Source organism: Aulonocara stuartgranti (assembly GCF_965226115.1).
Source record: "Aulonocara stuartgranti genome assembly, chromosome: 15".
NCBI classification, from domain to species: domain Eukaryota; kingdom Metazoa; phylum Chordata; class Actinopteri; order Cichliformes; family Cichlidae; genus Aulonocara; species Aulonocara stuartgranti.
The window spans coordinates 10,957,140-10,984,018 of record NC_138951.1 but is presented as its reverse complement, the minus strand read 5'-3'; the positions used below and the strand labels follow the sequence as shown (position 1 = coordinate 10,984,018).

At 41.0% G+C, this 26,879-nt stretch overlaps 1 protein-coding gene across 4 annotated transcripts in view; it reads left to right on the top strand.

Moving 5' to 3' along the window:
• Positions 1–26,879, top strand: part of wasf1 (WASP family member 1) — a 66,578-nt gene that overhangs the window by 25,253 nt on the left and 14,446 nt on the right. For all 4 annotated transcript variants that reach the window (XM_082506764.1, XM_082506763.1, XM_082506766.1 and 1 more), the window contains 4 exons: positions 8,794–8,948; positions 10,396–10,530; positions 19,850–20,003; positions 24,726–24,843. In XM_082506764.1, coding sequence (XP_082362890.1) covers positions 8,816–8,948; positions 10,396–10,530; positions 19,850–20,003; positions 24,726–24,843 — 540 coding nt within the window. In that variant the 5' untranslated portion in view covers positions 8,794–8,815. The remainder of the gene's footprint in view (positions 1–8,793; positions 8,949–10,395; positions 10,531–19,849; positions 20,004–24,725; positions 24,844–26,879) is intronic.

Below are 26,879 nucleotides of genomic sequence, written 5' to 3'. Positions count from 1 at the left end.
GCCCCTAGCTCTCTCCTGGCATGTGCCGTCCCTCACCCCACTTTGTGCCTGTACACAATGGATGAGCAATCCCTGATCTCTGGCTTGTTCTCCCACTCATATTGCATTTATTCATCAAGTGCTATCGTTGTTGCGAAGTGTCACTGTGATCTTGACCCATTCACTTCCTCTTCCCTTTTCCTGCCCCCCGCCTAACGTGCGATATTATAAAGTGACCGATGACATCCCACTGCAGCTGTTGCTATGGTGATAGGTGACAGCGGGAAGCACCCCCCGCGCCCTCCCATCAAGATGAATGAGCCATAAAAGTAGTAGCAGAGTGCCAAAGGGTGTGCTGACAGGGATTGACTAGTCCGTAGATGGGATGGGGGGGGGAAAGTAAAATCACATGAATGTTAATTTGTTGTGTGCGTATATGTGTAGTAATCATCCCAATAGAGAAAAAGTATAGAGAGACCGTGGCACTCTCTCAAACACCTATCCAGTGTCTTCCTGATTGAATCAAGATAAAAGAGAAAATGGAGCAGTGTAATATTTCCTTAATATGAGCTGTCAGTTTTGTCATCTACATACGTTTCTTTCATTGAACAGCTATTGTGCAGCATTGTCAAAAATCTAAGAATACTTGTGTGAAAACTATTTCGATACTTTGATACTTAGACGTAAAAGTGAATCAAAGTCTAAGATAATTACAAGATTTTAGATTTTGCAACTCATTGTGCTTATGCCACACATTACAAAGACCAAATCTGAAACAGAAAAATGCACACACAGTAATTTTTCTGTCATGTGAACTGTACTTTCTCCATAGAAATGATCTCTTCTGCTGAACCTACAATTTTGCCTTTCAGTTTTAGGACAATCATCTCCTCAGGGCTTGAATGACAACAAAATATACTGTATCCGTATGCCTATAGCATTTTATCCCACAAAATGCACACCGTTGACTCTCAGATTTGAAAATGCTTCAATCCTTTTCATAAGATTAACCATTCAAGATGAGCATTCATTATTTAACAGGGTGTTGAGCACTTTTTTGCTTTGTTTTGTATTGGTTTTTTTTGGGGGGGGGTTTCAATAAATCTCCTATTCGGTGGTTTGTCGTTAACGCAGCTGTTTTTATGGGCTCTGCTTGGGCCTGGGTGACGTAAATTTCACCCAGTGCAAGTCTCTGAGCAAGCATCTAGGTTGATTCATATGCTGAGATTTTACATTACATTACACTAACTATGCATGCGCCCTGCAGGCAAACTTCAGTCAGACTTTGAAGAACTATAACAAGAATAATTTTCTGTCTATAGTGTCTCTATACTCCAGAGTATAATCACCATGTTTGAGTTCTTTATTTAATCTGAATGTTAGTTTTGTGGCACACTTGGAAAAACTGCTTGGAGGCCCCAGCATGACCATAATTACTGTGACCGTCTTTAATGAAATTGTGATCTCATTGCCTTTGAAACTGGGTACCAGGTCTGCGACCACTTGCAGTCAGTTGCTATCTTTAAAGTGAGTTTGGTGAATCAAGACTGTAATGAACCCGCAATAGTATGAAGTCAGTCTGCTATCAGTTTGTGATTGAATGAGGTCAAGTTAGCAATTACATGCAGCCTGTTTGTGATAATCTTGCCATTAAGTGTGATTAAATAGCCATCAACATTCACAGAAATGGACATTAACTACTTATATTCAGTGTCTATCCACAACCTCATAGCTCTGAAACAGAAATTTAGATGTTCCCGTGCAAATAGTAATGCCGTTACTACAGCACTTTTTGTAGGAATTGAACCATTTCAATGCAATGTCAAAACAACCACCAACTTTTCCTAGTCACAAGGAGGATGCCATCTAATTTTTACTCTAGCGTGACCGACCTGTTATCAAACCCCTTATCTCATTCAGGACAATATTTATAGTTATGTTAGTTTTCTAAATGTGAATATGTTTGAGCTTAGTGCCCTGCAGTTGTCCCGTCAGCCCTTCTTTGTTTTTCTTCTCTTATATTTTCCCAATTTATCTCTTGATCACAACCAAGATTGTATATATGACTGAAGAAATTCTAACAGGAGCAATGCTGTCATATACTTACATCATCATGCCACCATATAATATGGAAACGTAAGTGTAAAAACGCAGAATGAAAGTGTGTGCTAGCAGTTTGTGAGTAATCATGTGTGGGTAGAGAATATCTTCCTCCATCATGGACGGCAGTCCTAAATTATTTCATATCCTGTCAGCAGGCAGTATGTACTGTATGCTGCAGTCATTCATCACAATCCAAGCTCATGCAGTGCGGCAAGACACTGACTGAAAAGCAAGGCAATGTGAAGTTAACTGTGTTTACTTACTAATGATGTGCCAACTTATTTTAAGTTAATGCAGTAACCTTGCCTGCCTGTACTAGATCAACACTCCTTCTGTCCGCGTTTATTGGAAAACAAGATTAAAGCTAGATAAGAGAAGTGAATCTCTTCATTGACTTTGATTTTTATTGGTGACTTTGAAACACTGAAATTCATAACCGCTTCAGTTTGACCAAATCGTTGAGCAGAGTATTTTTAAATCGTTCATAAATCTGTTTTTGAGACCAAAGAAAACTGTTAGTGTCTACTATTTGAAATGCCCACACCAAGAAAGATCAGTATTATCACTTACCATCTATTTTTTTGTGCTTTTTTTGTGTTGTTTTATCTACTGCTGCTTTGTTTTCGATACAATCAAAATCAAGTCTGTCATCCTTGCCGTACTTGTTTAAAAAGGCAGATGAAAATAAAAGTACTAATATTGAGATTGTGCACGCCTCCCGCCTCTGCCAAAAATTGTTTGTTTCTCCTGTTTCTCATTGTTATTTCGCTGCTGTCTGGAAACTTAATATTCTGTCACTGTTTGCTTTTAATCCCCCCTTTAAACAAACCTGTTCTCTGTCAGCTTAAAAAAAACTAACTCTTGTGATTGGTTAGAAGGAAGGTTGTTAAAAGGACAACACATTCACTGTTTAAAAAAAAAAAAAAAATCATATAGGCTCTTGGCCTTTTCTGATTTATTTAATATAAATTAACAGTTGTTTTAGTTTTGAGCAGCCCCTTGTTTATTCTTTATTCTTTTAGTGCCAGGAAAATTACTACAAGGGAATAAAATATATAAGGCAAAAGCAGAATTTGTACTATTCTACCAAGCTTGAAAGTCAATATTTGATATGACCATCTCTATTCTTCAACTTCTTCAGCCTGAACTCTCTTAGGCAAGCTTTCTTGTCATTTATTTTAAGATGTCGTCAGGAATAGTTCGCCAGGCTTCTTGAAAGACGTTCAAATCTCTTCTTTGGCTGTTCAAGGAGATCCGACACTTTAGTAATGTTGAGTTTTGTGCTCTGGGAAGGCCAATTGAAGACTGTTGGTGTCCTATTGTTTTTTTTGTTTTTTTTTTATCCAGGTATGTATGTATTTTAAATTCATTGAATTTGTTTTTTTTCTCCCAGATTCATTTAACTTAACTCAGTATTTTTTTTATAATTTCACAGGTCATTTTAATAACTAAAAAAACGTATCTTTTTTAAACTCTTTTTTACTAACTTCCCTTTTGAAATAAACCCACATGTTACAAAGTGTGTGTGTGTGTGTGTGTGTGTGTGCGCACACGTCTGTGTGTGAGCGTGTCTGCCCATTTTCTCACTGAACCTCTCTGATATGCTGAGTATATACAATCTAAAGTGACTTACTTTGCACATAAACTAATTAAAGATAGATAGATAAATAAATGTGTTATTGATTTCTGATGTGAAAACTGCATAAGAGATGGAGTTATTTTTTTTAAGGAGCACAGCACTCATACTAAAGAGTTCTGACAAGGAACGTTTAGGGAGATGCAGCTTAATTTTCAGAAGAGACTATAAATTAAGATGACAAATATTACTGTTTTGGACATGAAGAGTTTGACATTTTGAAAAGTGGACTCATAGTCTTTACAAAGCTGCCAGCAGCAGCTGGGCAGCTTTACATAACACAAAGACCAGAAGCCGGGAGAAAGGCATGATCTGCCTAGCCCTACCTATCAACACTTCTGAGCCTCTTAGCAATGAATTAATTCATTTATATTTTATGGCTCATTTGTTTAATCTTTAGTAAAGTAAAAAGCCTCAGACTAGGTGTTGAATTATTTGGGTTAGGTTTGAGCCAGTTGTCTGACAACCAGTAGAAGCTAAACAGAGTTGAATGTACATTCAAAATGTTCAAGTGGCAAATATTTTTCATATGAGAATATAGTTTATGGCATGCGTTTCCCTTGGAAATGTGCATTTCAAGATGATCTTCCTACATGCTACTTTGGGTAGTACTGCTCTGCCTGCTTGTTAAAGGTCAACATGGTAACAGCTGGCAGGTAGATTTGATATTCTGAAGACATCTGGATTCTGACAAGTGTCCATTCTGTCAAGAGTTGTTCCCAGTGAGGGGCGGATGGTGAGTGTGTGTACACTCAAAGGATCTCTGAAGTGGAGAGGATCTCTTGTTATTTTAGTGGTGGGCAGAGATTGGCACCATGTTTGGGTTTGTGTCATTTTAACATCACTTCCACTCTTCTTTCAAACCATTTCAGCAACACATAAAAGAGGCACATGTTGTTGGTTTTTCCTTTTATGGACACTGATGCTCCCATTTAAGATGCTTCCTAGATGACTCACCTCAGCACAGTCTTTTCTGGACCTTCTCGCTCTCATCTTACCATCCTTAGCCAGGATACATTCTGGTCTTACATTTCTATGGTTACAGTGAAGAGTTGTGATTATTCCTCAATGATGGAAGCATTTCTAATAATATATTGGGGCACTGGAAACATCACATGTCAATCACTGTCCATACCTGGTCAGAGGGCCCGGTGGCGCCAGTGTCCGGCAGCCTCGCCTCTGTCAGTGCGCCCCAGGGTGGCTGTGGCTACAATGTAGCTTGCCATCACCAGTGTGTGAATGTGTGTGTGAATGGGTGGATGACTGGATGTGTAAAGCGCTTTTGGGTCCTTGGGGACTTGTAAAGCGCTATACAAATACAGGCCATTTACCATACCTGTCAGTTGGTCCGCTGGTTCATCTGAGTACTTGATCTTTAAGAAATTGCACATATTGGTCACTAAGGGAGACATGCATTAAGCCCTCTTTACTTGCTATTGCTGGTCCTTGTTTCCTCCTTATTTTCATAACTCCTATATATGACAATTTGTATCATGCTAGCGAATGGCTATGTTTAGCTACTGGTCTCTTTTTTTATTACATGGAATACGATCAGTCATTGATTGGCTTCTCCAAAACCTGGACCTTAGCATTACTTAACCAGTGTGGGATCATCTTGAAAGAGAACGAAACAAAAAGCAGCCAAAAATCCAAAGAAGCGCTTTGAATGTCCTTCAAGAAACCTGGAGAGCTATTCTTTTTTTTTTTTTTTTTTTTTTTTTTGGCCTGTCCCGTTTGGCTCTTTTGCCATCAGAATTGTTGTCTAAAGGCAAAGAAAGATGCCCAACGGATTTACTTTACCAAACTGACCATCCCAGCCTTGCCGTAATGGTCCATTTGATTCACCTTTTATTGTTTATTTTATTTTCACTTACTGACTACGGGACAGACTTGACTGGGGGAAAGAAGGGGAGAAAGAAAGAGGGAAAGAGAAACAGCTGAGAAGAGGGACGGGGGAGAAGGGCAAAAGACAAAAACCAACAGAACGGGCAGAGAAAAAAAAATGCATATATCAATCACCTGGATCACCTGCTGAGAAAGAAAAAAGAAAGCAAGCAGAAGAGAACAAGAGTAATAGAATAAACAACATCACAATGATATATGGGAATATGACAGTAAATACTAAATGTTAAACATTATTGTGCAGCACATAAGATCAACAGAACACAGTGTGCTTTGAGGTAGGAGCCAAAAAGGGTGTAGTTTGTGGGTGTGATCACCCGTGTGTACACCTGTGAGCATGGACGCGCTTGTTTTTTGTTTTTTTAAAAGGTTCCTTCATGTAATAATCTGCTAGAGGGTGTGGGGGGGCCACAGCCCCGTCCTCCAGGGCATGAAGCAGGTGTGGAGGAGATCAAAACTCCAGACATCCAGAGGCCCCCAGAACACAAGAGACCAAGGAAGACCAACAGAGGGGCAGCTGCGCCACTGTCCCGGAAAGAGCTGAGGAGAGTCCCAGATGAGGGCTCACTCAGCAGCCGCGGAGCAGAAGCCAGGGGGAGTTGCAGTGACACGCCCGTGAGCTCCGCCGGCAGCCAGCTGCGCCTGAGTGACCGAGCCCCAGGCCGAGAGGCCGGGGGCACCCCACCTCCGAAGTGGCCCGAGCGAGCCCCAGGCTCCAGGCCCCGATAAGCGGCCGCCAAGGAGTGAGCCGGTGTGTACCTGGACGCCCATCCCCGGACACAAAGAACCACCAACGCACCGATGTCTGAGGGGGTCCGCCACTGGCAGGGGAAGTGGTGGTAGGGGGAGATAGGCCTCCAAACCTTGGAGGGCCTGAGATGTCCCCAGAGAGGTGGCGCCTGACACCCAACCTGACATATAGACACAGACATACAGGCACACACAGATACAAACATCCATTCCCACCCTCATGCTCTCATATGCACTTACTCCACACTCAACCAACGTGGAGACAGACATAAAGAGACGTTGTACACACGATCACACTCCCCAAGCGTACTCTACAAACCGGGTCTAGGTGCCCCCGCCCCTGGAGGGGGGAACTGCACCCAGACCCAGGTGGTGTTTCCCTTTTCCCTGCGGTGGGGGGAGGCAGACCGCCCCGACTCCGCAGCAGCAGGAAGGCTCCACACTCCAGACCGCAGTCGGACGGCCAACTCCTCCTCCTAGTCCTAGCCCCCCTGCTCCAGCAGGTCGCAGAGAACGGGGGTGAGAGAAGACTCCGAACCTCCCTCCACCCGCTCATTGTAATGTTGATGCATGTGTGTTCTAAGGTGCATTTAAAACCCAGGAGGGCATGGAGCTACCTGCCAGAGAGCAGCAGGTAAGCGCATGGTCCCTCCTGCTAGCCCTCAATGTCTACGTGTATTTAAAATTGAGAGGTGGGCAACGATGCCAGGGGTGGGGTGTACACCCTGATGGTACTTTGGACTCCGTGTATCGTGCCCACCCCCAAGATCCTATATGTATGTGTAATGAGAGTGTGAGTAATGTGAATGTCTAAGTTGTGGGATAAAATTGAGGCAGAGGCAGCCAGAAGGGGACAGAGGGGGGGGGGTAGCCTCCTCTGCACCCTGGTGACATACCCCTACTCCAAGGCCCTGCATGTGTGGGTGGTTGTGGTGGAGCGGGAAGAGGGAGGCAGCTGGAGATGGGGAGGGAAGGAAGGGAGGGGCAGGTGACCCCTCCCTGGGGCCAGCTCCCCCGCTGACCCCAGTAGGCACCCCCATACTCCGCGACCCGCCAGGGAAAGGGGGCCCAGGCCCATCCAGACCGGGCCCAGTGCAGCAGCGCCGCCCGGCCCCACAGAGCCCGGGACAGTCCACCCAACCCCACCACAGAGAAAACTGCACCCACCCCACCATCCACTCATCTTCCAGACTACATAAGACAATAAACACCCAGGCTGAGATCTTCCTCCACCTCTCCTGTATCTCCCCCTCCTGCAGAGGCAGCTCCTGAGGAGAGGAAAGCTCCTGCAAGATGTGACAATCTCCCCCACCAGTTGAAGAGCCCCCCAGGTGGCTCGACGCAGAGCTATTCTTGAAAATGACAACAAAGCTTGCCTAAGAGAGTTCAGGCTGTGCTGAAGACTAAAGGCGGTCATAAAAAATATTCAATCTTGTTAGAATTCTTCAAATTCTGTTTTTGCCGCATGCAGTGTACAGTATTTCCCAGTGTTTTTGAGAAAATCGTTGCTCCAAATTTTTCTAATTTTCCTAGCAAAAATATAAAGAAACGTAGGGTGTATCAAGACTTTTACCCAGCAGTGTTTCTATTAAATATAAAGAATAAAAAACAAAGTCAAACACCTGTCTGTGTTTGTAAAGATATAAACTTCAGTGAATGACAGCACTCATGCGCTTTAATAGTGAATGTATTAATAGGGAAATGAAATGACCTGGTTTGGGTGCAGCAGGAGGGGAGGGGCTGTTTGTGGGAGAAAACCTGGTCACCGGCAGGTTATGAGTCAAAAACAAACCAAGATAAACGGAGTGAACTTTAAGCATACTCCACGTGTTACACTTTATACCTTTGTACTACTTAACACCTCTCGTATAGTTTTGGGGGTGAAAGGGTGTTTTAGGTGACACAACAGTGAGTAGTCGTGGGTGTGTATCATCGCTGTGTTCTGTGGTTTTACCCAGCTGTCCTTCTTTTTTGTGTTAGTTTGACAGGAGGAGATGTGAGCCTTAGCAGCTCTCAGTGCAGCCTTAATGCCATTAGCATGGTTGAGTGGGCAGACAAAGTGCTGAGGTGTGTTATGCAGGCTATGCATGATGAAAAGAACAAGACAGCGGGACGTCAGTGAAACAGATGAGGCAACATGGCTATTGGCAATGTCAAAACATTACTTGTGTCCTATTTTTCTGCATTTTCTATAACTTGAGACCCTTTTCCACAGTTATTTCCATTTCTATACGTGTCTTTTTTCATATTCACCCTGCAGCCCATCTCTCTCGTTCTCTCAGTCGGGGTGTGAGTGAAGACTGCGTTTTCTGTACCTCTTATATTTGAAGGTGTAATAAATAGCAAAAGTAGATTTATGACAAGAATTGATTCACTGAAGTTTTGTATTCTTTCTTTTTTCTGCCCCCCCCTTCCTCTATCAGGTAGCAGTTTCTCAGCAGAAGGATGCCGCTGGTGAAGCGCACCATCGAGCCCAGGCACCTGTGCCACACGGTGCTGCCAAGAAACATCAAGAACGAGCTGGAATGTGTGACTAACATCTCCTTGGCCAACGTCATCCGCCAGCTCAGCAGCCTCAGTCAGTAACCTGAGGACACTCGTGTACAGACACATGTGTTCTTTCATAATTTAAACAGACACGGCACACTATACATACACAGACTTGCTTCCTTTAAGTATAATAACTTTTATGAAATTTGTTTATATTGGCAGTGAGGTTGTTCCATAGTTAAAGACTGAGATATTTGCACTGTACACAATTCTAGTTTAAGTAGTATGTGCTCTAAAAATCTACCAACATGCCTGAGTGTAAATCATCTCATTCGCAGTATATTTTGGTCGCCATAGTTTGTGATGAATTCATTCGTGCTGGGAAATTTGAGAAAACATTTTGCATATTGCAGCATATGTTTATGACTCACAGGCCATGGCATGAATCCACTTCATTTTATAGAAGCTAAAAAATTAATTCAGTGCATGAAATAAATGGTGGGTGATAATGTAAAATCACTGCCTACATTTAGTAGGGCAGAAACTGGGATGTACGCTGATGTATAAGTGAACCTGGCTGAAATGTATTAGCATAAAGAAAATGTTGGCAGAAAGTAATAGTTTTATCATTCTGGCTTAATCTACACCATTTTTTCTTTCTTTCTTTTTTTTTTTTTAAATTAAATTTTGTTATCACACATCAATGCTTACGTCTCTTTCAAAGCAGTCAGGCAGCACCTTTATGTCCCTAATGGCTTTCCACCTCACCAGTGAGCCAGTGTTTCCCCTACTATCATTAACTGCACAGCTCAGGCAAAGGAAAGACGTCTGTCTGTCTGTCTGTCAGAAAAACTATGCAAAAGCTATGGTGCCAAATTCCATGAAAACTGGTAAAGCAGTTGAACAGAGACAAAGAGGGAATCCACTGAATTCTGGAGAAGATTTGCACATTTTTCTTTAAAATTGCAAAACAATCCATTGCCTTCAGTGGAAAATAGAGAATGGGGAAGAAAGATGATTTAAGTGAAAGGTGGTGTTGCTTTTGGTGCCAGATGGGCTGGTGCGAGCGTTTCAGAAACTGCAATTTTCCCACACAAACATCTCTAGGGTTTACGGAGAATGGTCCAAAAAAGAGAAATTAGCCAATGAGCGTCTGTTATCTGACTGTCAGAGGACAGTGACTGTTTTAAGCCAAAGGGAAAGAAACAGTACCTCAAATACCCACTCATTATAGCCACGGTATGCAGAAGACACACTCCAAGAAACTGAGTGTCATTTAAACACCACAGCCTATCTGAGTATTGTTGCTGATATTCTAATGGTTGTTTCCAGCAGCCGTGTCACAAAGTTTAAATCATCTCATCTGGTTTCTTAAGTGCAACAGGAAGTTCGCTTTACATAAAAATTACCTCCACAGCCACCAGTTGAATACCTTTCGGCTCTTAATATCTTTAAAATAAATATATTTAATCAAGCTACTCAGTCCATTTCAGTACTTATTTTCATCTCTGTTTTTCAATTCTGTGTGTGCCTAGGTAAATATGCAGAGGACCTGTTTGGAGAGCTCTTCAATGAAGCACACTCCTTTTCTTTCCGGGTCAACTCCCTGCAGGAGCGCGTGGACCGCCTCTCCATCAGTGTCACACAGCTGGACCCCAAAGAAGAGGAACGTGAGTGTTGTATCCACACGAGCCGTTTCACACACCACATCCCATTCTTTTTGAATTTCTGGTTTTGTCTCTCTTACTTTGATTTGTGTGTCTGTAAGACAGCTCTGTGTATGTGTAAATGTGCCTGTTGGATGATTAAACTGAATCTCCTCCACTAATATTAAACACAAATTTTCCAACCCTCCCGGTGGTGAAAACCCAGGCCAGTAATTTAAAAAAAAGTTTCTTTACCCAATAAAGTTTTTATGTGAGGAGAAATCCAGTGGTTAGACTGTAGCTTCTGTTAGCAGTAACAAAAATGGAATGTGATCATCTGTGGGACTGTCAGGTAATCTAGGTTATCCTGAGAAAGGGTAGGCAGGATGACACAATAGGGTATCTAGTGGGGAATGCATTGCAAACTAAAAGGGGAGAGAATCATAGCAGTATAATACCATGCTCCAAGGCGCCATATCGATTTCCTGTGGGCCAGCGGTGTGTTTACGGCTTTGCACAATGCTACTGTAACTGCTGCCTTGTCACTGACAGAGACGGTAAAATGCTCACTCAGTTGTACTCACTTATAACTTTTCTGTGAATGCAACCAGAGACTTTTTTTTTTTTTTGTTAAACAAGGCAATGAATTGTTTCGTTTTTTGTGCAGAATTATAGGTTTTTATTTTAAACACAGATAGACGGTAGACTGCACATTCCAATCTTCACTTTGGTCTCTTTCTTTTCCCACTCGTGCAATGATACCTTGACATTAACCAAATCACTTTAAACTCTTCTTCTTTTTTTTAATCAACACCATTTTCACCTTTTCCCTTCATCATCTCCTCACAGCTGTTCCCCATCCTGTCTGCACCCTTTATCCTGAGCATGTCCGCATATAATATCTGTGCTGAATGGATAATTGCAAGTGATCTAATTGTACAAGCCTGTTGTGCAGGTCTTTGCTGGGAAGTGAGATGTTTTTGTGTGCAGAGGTTGGAGGGGAAACACGTGTGGGCTAACACGCACTCCTCAAAAGGTTCACTGTCTTAGCCTGCAGAGTATGAACTATAAATATTTATTATTTTAGAGACACATCTATGGATTTACTTTGGGAAATACCCAAGCAAAAACTAAGTCAATCTTTGTATCATTTAAGTAAAAGATTACTAGCTTCTGTTCATGTGATGTTACTGTGATTGAGTTGATAAATATGTGATTATGATTTTGTCTTTATTCGCTGTGTGCATGTGGTCCATGGTCTTATCTCCCCTCACATACAAGCCTGACTTATCCCCTTTTAGCTCAAAGTATTGGCTTGAGAGACAATGGATAAGAATCAGCTCAGTTGCAGTTTAAGTGTGTGGTGGTGGTGGTGGTGGTGGGGGAGAGCTGGAGGGGTGGAGAGTAAGAAAAATGGAAGGATAGAGGGATGGGTGCATAATACAGGACACTGCAGCAAAAACCAGTGGTGTGTAAAAGGACTGTACCGCAGAATTTTCTGGGCCAGGTTGAAATGGCCTCCTCTGCAGGTTACAGAGATTTCCCACTCAGTTCAGCTCCTCGGTATTCATTTGTTACCAAGAGAAAGTTGTCTTTGAATCAAAAAGCCCACACTTACTGTTCTCTCGTAATATGTTAATAACTGATTAGTGAAATCAAGTTATAAACGGCAAACTAAGCGAGTATGCTATGACTGCACAGGAGATGAACAGAAAGATGATCAGTTGTGCGAAGATTTTAGGGTTTTTGTAAACACGACCCTGCATTTACCACCTCCCTTTCCTCTTTCTTTACCCATTCATGGTCAAACACACACCACAGTTCAACTGTATGCTTTTAGAGTAAGCACATAGCTTGCTTTGTAATATGGCGAGTGTGTGTTTTCGCCTTGTGGTTGCCATGAGAAGGAGGTGTGAAGGAGAGGAGAATGAGTGCACAAAGGGATTGGACCATAAATCAGGACAGTGAAGGAATAAAGATAGGGTGGAGGATGGGGCACAGGCAAGGTAGAGGAGTGCACTTATATTTTACAGATGCTGTCCACAAAACCACAACAAGTTTCTGTGAGACAATTTAAAACCTTTTATGAGCTATTAGCAATTGGTGCTACTGAATTTAGTGCACACATACTGTAATTTGTGATTAAGTTATCATCATGTTCAGTGCTAATACTTTTAATTTGCCAGGCATAATCAGTGTTGCAGTAATTATTACAGGATTTGTAAATATGTGAAATATTGAGTTTTTCATATTAAAGTTTTCAGATCTTGAATTGTTTGTGATGGTTCTCAGGCACCCGGGTCAGGGTAGTCTATAGTGATGGTAGTCTAAATAATGAACCATCAAAGAGTCTAAGTTCTTAGACTCTTGATTTGAGGTTTAAACAATAAAAAAAGTGTATGTTTAAAAAAATAAAAATAAAAAATGTAAATCTCACATTAGCTTTACCAGAGGGGTCATGGTTAGCAATGATGCAGGGAAACACCATAAAAGTGTACTGTGGTAGGCATAACATATCATAATAAGCACTTCTGCCAACTCTGCCAATATACATAATCTGCACCTGACAGAAAGAGAATGACTGCTTTATGAAATAAATGGTGGGTGATAATGACTGCTCCCTGTTACCTTAATGGTGTTATAGCTGTACTTAAAATAAGATGAGATATTTGGAATTTGTTAGATTAGCACCTTTCACTGAATCATAATTGGTATTTTTACACCCAAGGGCTAAATTTAAACCTTTTGCGCACCGAGGATGGCAAGTGTTGGTTTAATAATACCTGTGACGAGCAGACACATCCTATTGTTTCTGTGTATATGTACATACGGAGCTTGTATGGGTCTAAATGAGCTTTGCCGCTTAAAGACATACAGTATAAATCGTAAGGAAAAGGGGTGAAGGAAAGTAGGGGACTTGAAAGAAGTTCAGCTGAAGGTCGCAGAGAAATGTGGGATGAAGGAATGGCCATAGTGATGTATGCAGTGCCACTGCTGGTGCAGTGGTTAAGGTCAAAGAGTTTTATATCACATGAATTTATATACAGTATGTTAAGTCTCACACACACGCGCACACACACACCCATAGCTTGCCCACATCCTGCAGGCTTTTCAAAGGGTACTCTGCCCTTTAGACCTCAGTTGCCACTCCCCTTTTCGTCTCTGTCTGCATTGCCCCCTGCACCCCTCTGTCTTTGTTGTCCTCCTCACTCTCATCTCTCTGATTGATCTCTGCTCTTCCTCCATCTTGCGTGGATGCTATTTGTGTGCTGTCAGGCTCTCTTCCCCCTATCACTGTAGCCAGCCAAACTAATGACCTGTATCCCCTATTTAATGGCCCCGTTATATCATTGCACTGGCTGCGGGCCATTATGGAAGGCCACAAAGCCACCCCAACTCCCTGTGCACTTTTCTTTATGTGGTGTCTTATTCCATTTCTCGCTTCCCCTATTAGTACTTCTCATCTGTTTACTTGTACCTATTTTATACATGGTTTATATTTCCTCTATCACCAGTTTTCTTTTCTAACATGATTTTTTTTGATCGTTTTGTATTTGCTTTTCTCTCTTTTACTTCAGTTTTTTTCAGTTGCTTGATAACCTTCCCTGACTCCTCTCACTTTTCTTGTTCTTGCCTTTGATCTTTCCTCATATTTTTATCGTTTTATCTTTTACAAAGTACTACATGTGTACAGAGTATATAAAGGTAGAGCATTTAAAAAAAAAAAAGGCTAAATTGTTTTCTCCCAAGCTCCGATTTGTTGTTGTTGTTTTTTTGTCTCCATTTCCCATTGTGACTGGAAAGACCGAGATAGTAAGAGGAAGCATCTGTTTAAATGTGTTTAGTATATCAAGTGGTCAGATCTATAGTATACACATCCCTGAGAATCGCAGGGAAAATAATGTTCAGATTGAGGTTTTTTTTTTTTTCTCATTTATGTCCTCTTCTTTTGTTATGTATACATATTTATGTATCCCCCATGGTGGCACTTCTTGGCTCACAACAAGAAGGTTCTGGGTCTAATCCACCCTAGCTAGGACCTTTCGGTGTGGAGTTTGCATGTTCTCTTGGTGCTTGTGTGGTGCTCTCTAGGTCTACTCTAGGTCAAATAGTTGAACAGCACTTTGTTTGAAAGCGCTTTATAAATAAAGTTATTATTATTATTATTACTCTAGGTTCGTCCGAAAGTTGAAAGATGTGCTTGCTTGGTGAATTGGTGAACCTAAATGTGAATGTGCTGTTGTTTGTCTCTCTTTGTTAACCCTGCGATGGGGTGTATCCCGCCTCTCATCCACGACAGTTAAGATGGTCTCATTGTGACCCTGAATTGGATAAGCGGATGGATGAATGGTTCTGTGAAGGAATGGATGATTTGAATAAAAGCCCTGGTAAAAGCTTACAGGAAAGCAAAAGTGCAGCCCTCAGCAGCTGAAAAGTGAGGGCTGATACACCGGGGGGAAAAAACAAAATAGAAAACAAGTAATAATGCAATAAAAATGGACATAATTACATGTATAATTTAATTATTAATTTTAATATAACATTATAGACATTTTTCTATAATTCTGTCAGTGTTTATGTTTTGTGTTTTTTTTTTTTTTTTTTTTTTTTTTTTTTTGTGTTGAAAGTACTGTATTATGAAATGTTTTTATTTGCCAGGCATTCAATTTCTTACACTAGATGGTTTTTCTGGTCTGCCTCACCATTTATGTAGAAACCAGTGGGACATGGTCATGTGACAAAGTTTTTCTTCAGGCAGACTCAGACAATTATGCAGATGCTAAAAGAGCATTTGCACACCCAAAAGCATTATGAGTGATGACTAGCAAGCAGCCGTGATGAAAGCCTACTGAAGTCAACCCCAAACTGATAAGGTGACTTCAACAGTTTATACTTTCTTCTTAGTACACACTAGTTGACAGTGCAGTTGTGAATACTAACACGATGTCCCAGTACGAATTTCAGATGGTTGGCATGCACTTCGTGTGTCTTTTATTTGTTCTTCTTCTGCAACAGTCTGTCTCACTGCAGTACAAGACTCACTCTGTTTACTCTAAAACTGTGCATAACACTTGTAATTTATGAGGGTTTTCTATGCACATGGAAGAACTTCTAGATAAATTTGACTAAAGGACAAAATGAAAGACAGAGGACAAACAATAAACAAGCTTAGGCGGAGAGACGGAGCAAAAACCGAATCAGGGAAAGGAAAGAGTGTGAAGAACTGCGCAGAAGGGGAAATATAGGGCAACATTTGCATTGAAGTACAACAGCAGCGGGAGACGTGCCTGCATACTAAAAGACACTTTGGCCTGTGACTTTTCTTATCTAGTATTGCTGCGCATAGGACTGCATGTCTATGAGATAGGGGGATGAAATGAAGAAAGAGGGAAAACATAATTTTCGTGAAACTAGGAGGGGAGCTGAAGGGAGGGGTATGTGAACGACAAGAACTTCCTCACCTCTCTTTAGTTGAAGTGTTTTAGACAGATGCTATCTGTTTAAGAGAAGGATATGAGGGATAGAGATAAACTTTCCAGCACTGGCTTGCTGATAAGAAGCTTCACATCCTGAGATCAGAGTCTGCTGCACCTGGTGTTGCTTGACCTAACACACACATACACGTATACACACACTCTACTTATGCCTCTGCAAGGACCCCATATCCCAATTCCTACACGGACCCTAAAACCAAATCTTAACCCTCAAACAGTTCTTTCAAGGTTTGAGAGCATTTTGGCCACTCATCAATTGAGAGAGACACACACACACACACACACACACACACACACACACACACACACTCTCTCGCTATATCTCTCACTAATTTACTTTCATTCTCCTATACATACACTCACATTTTTCACATTAACTAAATGTCTTCGTTAAATGGGTCTAATTGGTAGTTCAGCTGAATAAATGACATTTTGTAATTAGGATGTAAATGCTCATGTTAAGAGATCCATCTGAGCACGCGTGTTTGTGTGCCTTGTGTTTCTCTGCCCGCATTGATTAGTGTAGTAATCTGCACTGAAGCTCTAGTATTGCTTTGTGGAGGTTTATAGCACCTCACGCTGCATCAAATGAGTCCTGGCACAGACTTGTGCGCTGCCTCTCACTTATTTGTCGCTTTTGCACCTACTTGTCACACCATCTGACAGCCTCATGCACTTCCCTTAATTCACAGGGGCAGCAGGGCACAGTGCTCTTGCTCAGCATACAACAATACCAAATTGGCACTCACCCTTTGACCACTGCTTGTACCTGGCCCTCACAGGCTGTTATGTGGCTATAAGAGTCCTTTCTGTGGGGTTTTTCTGTACATTTGCAAGCGGGGAGTGGGAGTACTGGCATCAGCTCATGGTGCACTTTCCTGACTTTCAGCCTAACCTTCCTGTGGAACAGGGGTAGTACAAAAAAGAAATGCCCTACAGGGATCACTAAAGTATAAAATAATAAAATATCACTTTAATGTTCATAACCCTTCCCACTTCTGTATCCCTTACCTTCTCCCTTTTCAGCTAGAGGAAAATGCACTTTAATTTCTTAGATCTCAACATTACTCCTACAATTATCCCTGGCTCTTCTCTGATCACTGTGGGCAGTCAAATTGTCATGCCACTGTAGCTCTGACTTTGATTTTTTTTTTTGCCCTTATCATCCCTGGTGTGTCTGATCTTGGAGCGACTGAAGTATATTATTACACCCCCGGCACAAGCGCAAGTTAAAATCTTAAAGGATTAATCTCTCTTTCAGCATGGGTTCTTATTTTTCGAGCTCTGGAGATATGCGGAGGCTGATGACTGCAGCATCGCTACAAACAAGTTAATACTAGCAGGCAGGCAACAATATTATATACACGAAAAAGCCCCACAAGTTAGACATACTCATATTTCTTTTTTTGAAGTTAACCGTTACGTCTGTAAATCATAAACATCCGTTACATACTGACTTCCTGCTCTGACTCATGCTACTGCAGTTGTGTTCAGTGTTGTGTTCATTAAATTGCTTTTTTCAGCTGATCATCAAGTCTAACGTTGCTACATTGTTCCTAGATTTCAGTAGCAAGTACATGCCCATGTTTGGTCTGTGATTTTTAGTCTGTTCTTAGGTGGTTGCTAGGCAAGTTGATGGCATCATGCTATACCATGCATAATTCAAGTTTTATGGATAGAAATGCGATGTTATTGTTGTTATTTATTCCCACTTTCATGCCAGGAAAAAATGAGGAAATACAAAATACAACCTCAGCTCTTCATTGTCACCACAAAATTGATGTAAGAACACCCAAACTTTGAATTCAGAGACTAATCTCATCAGCCAATGCCTGGCTAACACGATGTTCTACTGATACATAGGTATTTAAATCAGCGGAATCATCGTATTTGGTGTAGTACTTTATCATAAAGATGAGAAACTATTGTCAAAACTATGAACAAGGTTGTAATAAACCAAAATCATTATTTAAAAGTTTAATCAGGTTGCATAGACAAACACTAAATACATATAGAGTGCACTTTTAAATGCAAGCCAACAGGTCAGTGGGAATGTGTAAGGTACATGAGTTAATTTATATGGATAAACTTTAAAGCTACTTGTATTAGACATATAAGACAAAAATGACAGTTAAGTTGATCATGAGCTCTGGGATCCCCCCACCCAGGTGCTCCAAATGCTATGTGTATATGCATGCAGGTACACAGCACATTTTAAAATGCATGTAGTTTTTCCATAAATCTTGTAGCAGGAAGCCACAGAAGACAGATCAACCCCCTCAGTGTCACCTTGTAGCCTTTTCTGTTTAACTTGGGACAAAATGCTGTGTGCAGTATGTTTTATTTTCCCTCCTGTGTGTGTGTATCCAATATAAATGGCTGTTAAAGCTTTTCCCTTGTGCTGTCTTTGAAGCTTAATCCACCCTCTGGCTCTGCTCAGGTTACTGTGCTTCTCTGGGTCCCGGGCTTCTGTGGGATATTTTCTGTTTTTCTTATTAAAATCCTACTTGATGTGTTTATGTATCTTCTCTCTCCGTCTCTTTCTCTTTAATATGGCCCCCTCCTTCTCTTTCGCTGCACATTCCCATGTTAGTTTTAGGTCTTTTCTCTCTTCAAATTTCCTCTCTTTTCACCATTTGTTTGCCAGTATTTCTTACGAATGGTTCTTTCATGTCAGCTGCTGCACTTTGTTTTACTGTTGGTACATCTTTTCTCCGTCTCTGTCTGTCCCCTGTTGCCATTATACCGGCTCTGGTGTGTCCAAGTCGTTTTATTATCTCCCTCTTGCATTCTATGGCCTCCTATCTCCCTTGCAGAGTGTTACTCACGAAAGCTCAGCTCCCTCATGGTGTTTGTTCATAATGATACTTCAGTGCCTCAGGTGGCTGGTATGTCACAACACTGACAGTCTGTGGAAGTCATTATCCAGCTGCATTGCTGCAATGTAGAGGACTGAATTGTGTTAGTAGACCCTTACTGGGCTTTATCTCATTTTGCTGAGGCAATGGTTAAATGACTGTAAGTGATTTCCTTGCAGTGTTTTTTAGATTGTACGTTCGTTCTGTCATGTTTGTTGGTCTGCCGTGCCATGACTTTTTTTTTTCTTTTCCTGAGCTTCTTCTGGGCACCATTAAAGTACATCCATTTGTCACTTCCTCATGTATAATTCAGATCTAGTTGCAACGTTCTAGATCTCTTTCCAAGACTTTCTGTTTACCAGATTGAGGGTTAGCATTGGTCTGTGTGTGTGTGTGTGTGTGTGTGTGTGTGTGTGTGTGTGTGTGTGTGTGTGTGTGTTTTTCTTCTGTTATTATTTTTTTTATTGCCCTCTGAAAATGTCAGTTATTCCCGGATGAAAGAAGGGCAATCATTTCTACGGTTTCTGAGAGACGACCTTAGCTTCGCCTAGCCTAGCTTATCTTGTTCATCATGTTGTTGTTTACTTTAAGGGACTTGAAGACGACCAGTTAGGACAGCAATGTAGCGTTAGCCTGAGGGAGGACGCTTAGTGGTTTATAATAGGTTTAGTCTGCTGTAATGTTGATTGTGACTGTTTGATTGATGATGTCAGATTGATGATGATAATGAGGAGACGGAACCAGATGCTAATTATTGTGTTCATCAATGACATGAGAGAGACAAAGAGCCTGTTGGTTGGGATGTGTGTGTGTGTGTTTTCTGAACATTGTTAGGCAGGTACAGTCAAACAGCAGTAAGCGTTGGTCTTAAAATGCTGTCTCTCCTTCTACCTTCATAGAGGTAGCAAACATACATGTGGCAGATGCTTCACAAAGAACCTGCTTTCTTCCCCTCTCTTCTCTTTTCTCCATCTGTCCCTCCTTTCCCAGTGTCTCTTCAGGACATCACCATGAGGAAGGCCTTCAGGAGTTCTACTGTTCAGGACCAGCAGCTGTTTGATCGCACGTCTCTGCCTGTCCCACTGCAGGAGACGTACCACACCTGCGAGCAGCCCCCACCGCTCAACATCCTCACACCCTACAGGTCTGAATCCAGCCAGTTTCACTGACTCTGGGATCCTTTTTGCAAACCATTGTAACTGGTTCTATTGTATTGGGGTTTTTACTTCTCAACCATGAAAGACTGATGGGGTAATGGGGTGTTGTCATCATCCCACCAAGTGGGCAAGCGGGTAGTGCATGGCTATTCAACTACGAAGTTAGTTTGGCCAGATTTTCAAACCGGGGAATTTATCTGGGCCAGGTTGTTTTTTTGTTTTTTTGTTTTTTTGTTTTTTTTTTTGTTTTTTTTTGAAGCCAGTAAGCAGCAGATCATGATCAATTTCAAACCCACACAACTGTACTGGAAAAACAAGTAATTTTTTTTATTCCTTTTCCCCTGTAAATCTGGTGACCTCTCATATCCAAAAAACAGACATATATGCACAACTGTGCATTATCAGTTTTCTTCAGGTCATTTAACAGCATTTCAAACTCGTCTGACGCCAGAACTTCAACTCTACGAATATTTGAACTGTCCTACAGGGGTACGTTTTTAATAGCAGATGTCACACTTACTTTAATTTTTTCATCACTTTTCACCGCATCCACCACGGCCAGCATGCAGTATTTCACTGTTTCAGAATCTGTGAAAGGCCTTTTCTTCTTCGCCAAGAAGCAAACACGAAGGAAAGATGCTGCAGCTCTCTCTTGGGCTGTACAGGACCCTCACCATGGTAGTACAACTCCGGTTGTAAGATTATTAAACTCGGTAAAATGAATAAGTATTTGTCAGTCCAGGCAGGGTTAAACCGACAGTTTTCATTGTCAATTTTGCGCTTTTGGAGTGAGAAAGACATGCTGTTGTCGCATCATATATTACGATGATTGTTTAATATGTTTACATCACGGTGCATTGTGGGTTAAATATTGCTAGGCTACTAGGAGTGTTGCATTCACAGTCTACACTACGCTGTGGGAATTTTAAATTTTTAAATTTTTTTAAAATTAATTAATGAATAAATTTTTTGCGTTTTCTCTGTGTTTCTGCCAGGACCACAGGCAGGGCCACTCGCAGGTTGCTTCTGGGCCGCATTTGGCCCGCGGGCCGCCATTTGAATAGGCTTGGGGTAGTGTGTGACACAACTTTGTGAACACGATAACTCAAGATTTTTAAATTAATACCATAGGTGCATTTCCTAAAAATCTCACACAAATATGAATATCAGTGATGTTGACCTCGAGTTTTCTGAAAATCTTATGAAAACATGTCACCTAAGATTTTCAAATTGATATCACAGGTGCATTTACTAGGAGTCTAAAGGGCGGGACTGGCAACCACCAGTATTTTTTATTTGTATTTTTTACAATTATAATACATGTTTAATTTAGCATTCTGGAAATGGTTTGCAAAAGAAGGGGTTGTTCCTACAATTAGATGTTTCCCGTTAATAGAAGTTTACCCTGCGTTTTCTGTCTCTGGAGAGCGGAAAACATTATTGCGCTCGTATTTTATTGATGGGCACCAGAAGAGGCTGATTGCACCCCACTGTGTCAGCAAAATGTACCCAAACGGTCCTCAATTACAGCTTTCATTCGGCCCATTCACTCGTATTACGGTTGTGCCTACCATTATAAAAGCTTTCATTAAACAAGACACTGATGCTGATGTGGCAGTTTTACTTAAATTTAGAATGGATAAACAGTTAAACATTATTTTGTGTGGTTTGTGTCTGGACAGTTTTTTTGGGTTGGCTTTAAAGTGTAACTCAAGAGGACACTGTTTTGTTTTGTTTTTTTTATTATTACTGGCAGGCTTGTCAGTCCTTGACACCAGGCATCTCTCCTGGCTCTTGTGGACAAGTAGGGGGCGAAGAGAGCAAGAAGAGCGAGGCATTTAAAGATGAATAATCCATAAAAAGTTCTGCTGGGCAGCACTTTCTCTCTTCTATTTTATGACCTTCTCACTTTGTTCCTTTTTTTTTTTCATCCTCACTCTTCACTCACCTTTTCCCCTCCTTTTCTATCTAATGCTTTCCCCCTGACAGGGCCACTTGCAAAAAAGGTTAAAAGCCAAACATAATCTCTTTGTTGGTGGATGTGCTTATAGAGATGCGTGCACTGTAAGAGAGAGGTAGGCTGAGGTGTACAAACCTCGTCACTGCTGTGCTTTTAACCCATGGGCCTTGACGTGGCCTAGACCGGGGGAGAGCCGGGTACAGGTTTCTGCTTCGCTTAAGTGCTTTGCTGTCACGCTAGCAGAAAACGAATTCTCATTTATTCTCATTTATTATTTTAAGAGGTTAACAGCTAATGTTTGAAAAAATAATTTCAATTTTCCAGTAAGTGATAGGGTAGCTTTGGGCACATAGTCCAATAGTGTGTTCGATGTAACTGCCGTTATATAGAGAACAGTTTCTCTACTGGATGTTCCTTTGACCTAAAGACTGGCATCTACAGTCATTGGAGTCATCTGGAGCTGCTTTTATTTATTTATTTATCTTTTGTTCATCAGCACTGGCTTAATGATTAGGATTGTCATGGGTGGTGATTTCATTCTTCTGTTTAATTAATTAGAATCTGGCCATATTTTGGGATCTTTTGAATTTTCTTTGCTGTTAGATTTCTCCCTCCTCCTCTTGTCCTTCCTCCCCCACCCCCTTTTTTTCCTGTATTTATACTCTCTCTACTAAGAGGCTCCCTAGGATACTTCCTTATGCCGTTACTTCTCAGATCCACCCTGAAAAGAGCTTCTCTTTCTCATACACAACATAAACATGCACCTCAACTACACAAAAAAATAGCAGGCATAATAATTTACTTTAACTCTCAAAGAGGACCTGCAGTGCACACCGCAGAAGCTTTTCTTCCCTTTATTGTGTTGCATATCATTAAACTTTCCACTCTTGCCTTCTGAAGCCTCGCTTTTTCATGAACATGACATTGCCAAATAATTGACTCCCTAGGCGTGGGCAACAGCGGGTGAATGCAAGTGCTCACAGGTTCACCTTAGGACTACCGAACGGTCTGGACACACAGCCTCAGCCGATGCAGTTCCTGCTCCTGGTTTGGCCGAGGTTTAAAAGGTTAAAAATAAGAGTTCTCTTTTCAGCATTCACTCGGTATCTCATCATGGGGATACTCTCTCTTGAGTAGCCTTCAGAAGCTCATATTTCTTCTCTGGGTCTGTATCAATATCCGGACACATACTTTCACACGTGGAGGTTTTAACTCATCCGAATGAAGGACAAGCTAATTCTACAGCCAGGCATCTGTCATTTGTCTGTCTATCCTTATATAATTCACAAGGAACTTGGACACAGAGATTACCCAAATGGGACTTCATCCAAACTGTGCTCGAGGCCAGAGTCACATTTGCTGTCTTACAGGCAGTGACTTGTAAACTGAGCCAGATGAGCTGCTACGCAATTCTAATTCACCCTCACGTCACCTTTCGGCTTGGCTCTATATGTGGATACCTTACTCTATTAGTGTGATGATACAGGTTTGTGTTAGACACACATTTTCAAAAAATATAGCTATGCACATGAACAGGTGATAGGTGATAATACGTAAATACAGCTTTGCCTTTGCTAGCGAGGAGAGAATGAAGAACAACATGATAAACGAAACCATAGTAATAGTAGTAGTAGTATTTAGTCATTGAGTCATTGGTGACTACATGCCAGAAAGATTCCATGTTTACTAGCAATCTACAAAAAAGGGCAGATGACAATAATCATTTATTTTAAAAACATTCTGGACGGATGAGTTAAACACCAGTGAAAGATTTTTTGAATTTATTTGGACAAAGACATCAGCAGAGCAAATTAGTCGTACCCCATACTGATATCAAATGGCATTTCCAGGCGGCATGTTGGGGGCACCTGTGTATGATTACTTCCTTGTCAAGAGGAAATGATATTATGTGATAACTATCTGCATCTGTCAGATGTCCCTTTATGTTTCCCTCCTTATACTCGCAGCACTGATCTCGTCCAGTCACCACGAGCCACCGTGCCCTTCTGTAATGCTACTGAGAAATTCAGAAAGAGAATGAGAGTTGAATTGGGAATGAATGATAACACACACCATTAGTTATTATTCATGACAAGTGCTTGTTTTCACAGGGAACAGAGACAAAGACGAGCAGGGGCACAAGCAAATAAACATTACCCTCCTTTTTCATCCTCTGCTCTTGAGTTTCAGTGATGTTCAACTTCTGCAGCTCCCGCATTTTTGGAAACTCTTCATTAAAAAAAAAAGCAAATAAATCAGAATAATGACTTTTTGTTGCAGTTTGTCTTGTGCCTCCTCTCACTCTTGCCAGCCTACACTGTGAAGCACTGAAACAATTATTCAGGAGATATAAAAATAAAACCTGCAAGTATTTTGATATTTGGGTCACAGTTTTCAGGAATGGATGGCAAAATATTTTTTGGTTTTTAGCTCCTTAAACATTAGAATATTCTGCTTTAATTGGTCTTGTGTTGTCTTAGTAAAATTACGGGGAGGAAAACATTAAAAGCTGTCACTGTGTTTAATAGATCAAATGTTTAATCCAGTTATTAGCGAGCAGATTCGCTGAAAATGAAAATAAGTTTTAGGAGCAGTAAATGCTTAAAGAAAAGAAAGTGATGTTTCTTTTTTTTTTTTAAATGAAAGGTTACATACCCCAACAGGGATTCAGAGGAAAATAAATGAGCTTTAATTTGAAATTTGCTAATCACGAATCTCAGATTCCTTGGTTTCTTTTGCTCGTCTACAGAGACGATGGAAAGGAGGGTCTAAAGTTCTACACCAATCCATCCTATTTCTTTGACCTGTGGAGAGAAAAGATGCTTCAGGACACAGAGGACAAGAGGAAGGAGAGGCGGAAACAGAAGGTAAGTCTAGAAGAATTAAAAAGCACAGGTTCGGCTGCGTTTTTGCTTTTTCACACAGCAGCTTACGAGTGCACTGCCGTAGACGGAGGCGTTTATGACAGGCAGCAGCACACGGAGGTTAGCGAGTAGAAGAGCGAAGAGGCTTCACAGATACAGATTGATCTGTCCTGCTTGAAAAAACTGGCAGGGTGATTCACTAATAGATTCAGAGGTCTGGCTTTATACCACACATCCAAATGAGTTAATTAGTCACCACTCATAGATTATAAACTCTTCCCTCTGTCAACCCTCTTAGTTATTGCTTGTGTGATCATTACATCTAATTAATGGGAGCATCTGGTCTTCAGTTGCCCCTGCGCTGTGCGTCACGTCTCTTCTTCTCGACAAATAAACAGTCACTCGTAGCCTCATGAGGAATATCTATAAGCATTTGCATTCTGAGGTTGTTTTTATTTTTCAATGTATTTACACAGACAAATTAAATTATGTGGCTTTGGCTCTTCCTCGCCAAGTGCTGAGTTATGACCCCCCCCCCAACTCAAACCGAGGGGTTTCCCACCCTCAGCATCAGGAGCTCTAATCAGCACCAGCTTGCATTTTCCTGCGTGGGAAGCGGTGCATGCTCCCCATTTTGCCCCCTCGCAGTCAATCAAAGCTCATTACAATCATTTCACTGAGGAGTAAAGAGATTTTCTGTTGAGGGTTTATGTGAACACTGAGGATATAATTTGCTGGTTATGAGGTTTTTAATGATTGTGGGAATGACGCACAGAGGACAAGTTTTGCTGAGAATTAGTTGGAGGATTGAGAGAATAAGAGTAACTGTAGTGATATTTGTGGTTGTTTACTAGTCTGTGTGCACTTTTTTTTTTTTTTTTTTTTTTTTTAAGCAGTAAATGAAACAGAAAGCTACAACATGCAACATTAGGTAAAGCTTATTTGCTCCAGAGGGTTAGGCTGATATGACCGCTTGCAGCCAGAGCTCATTCCAATGATTTCCTTCTAATTAAAGCTCCGGGTGAGCTCAGCTTGTAAAGCCATGTTCATTTCCCTCTCACCACAATGGCACTTAGACAGACCCCATGGAAAGGCCTTAAAGATATTCACAGGGAGAACTGGATATATGGAGGAATAGAGCTATTACACAAACATATATGGTGGTTTGTGTAATCATCATGGTGGATACATGGTCACATGGAGAAACAGGACAAAGATGGCTCAAAGAAGGTGCACGTGCATACATGCGCGCTGGAAGCATGCAGAATCACTCATTGAAAAGATTATGGATAGAAAAAGCACTCGCATATACACACATAAATTCCGGGTTTAGATCTTTGATAACTTTACACTTCATCAATTTGCTGATTGAGTGGTTCTGCCACATCATCTTAATGGCCCTCTCAGTCATGGGGTTCAGTGTGTGTGTGTGTGTGTGTGTGTGTGTGTGTGTGCGTGCTTATGCATTTGTAGCTGTAATTATGTTTACCATTGATACTTCATCTTATAATTTCAGAAGAAAATTCAGAAGTTTGCAGACGCTTTGCTCCTCCAAATTGAATTATTTTTTTCTGACAACATTAACATTAGCTGGGAAGCTTCAAGTTCATTTTTTATCACGGAGCAGGTTTTGTTCAAGATAATAGATCAACATGTACAAAGTGACCATAATTTGGGGCTGTGTGGATAATAAGAGGGTCTGTGGAGCTACAGACTATGTAAATTGTTTTGCTTTCTATCATAAGCATCAGTTATTAGATAGAAACTTTATTAAGTGCTTCCTTTTTTTTTTTTTTTTTTTTTTCTTCCTTCCTTACTAGCTGCAAGCAACTGAAATATACAACAATTAAATAGCTTTTATCTATAGCTACCTAATCCTAAATCAAAAGGCACTAAACCTTAATAGGTCTCTCATTGGCCTTATAAAATATTTGTAAGTATTGTAAATATTTATTTTAACTTAATAGTTAAAATAATTTTCTTTACATCATTTAACACTGCAACTTAAGCCTAAAACTATTTTACACGCCAGAAGAATC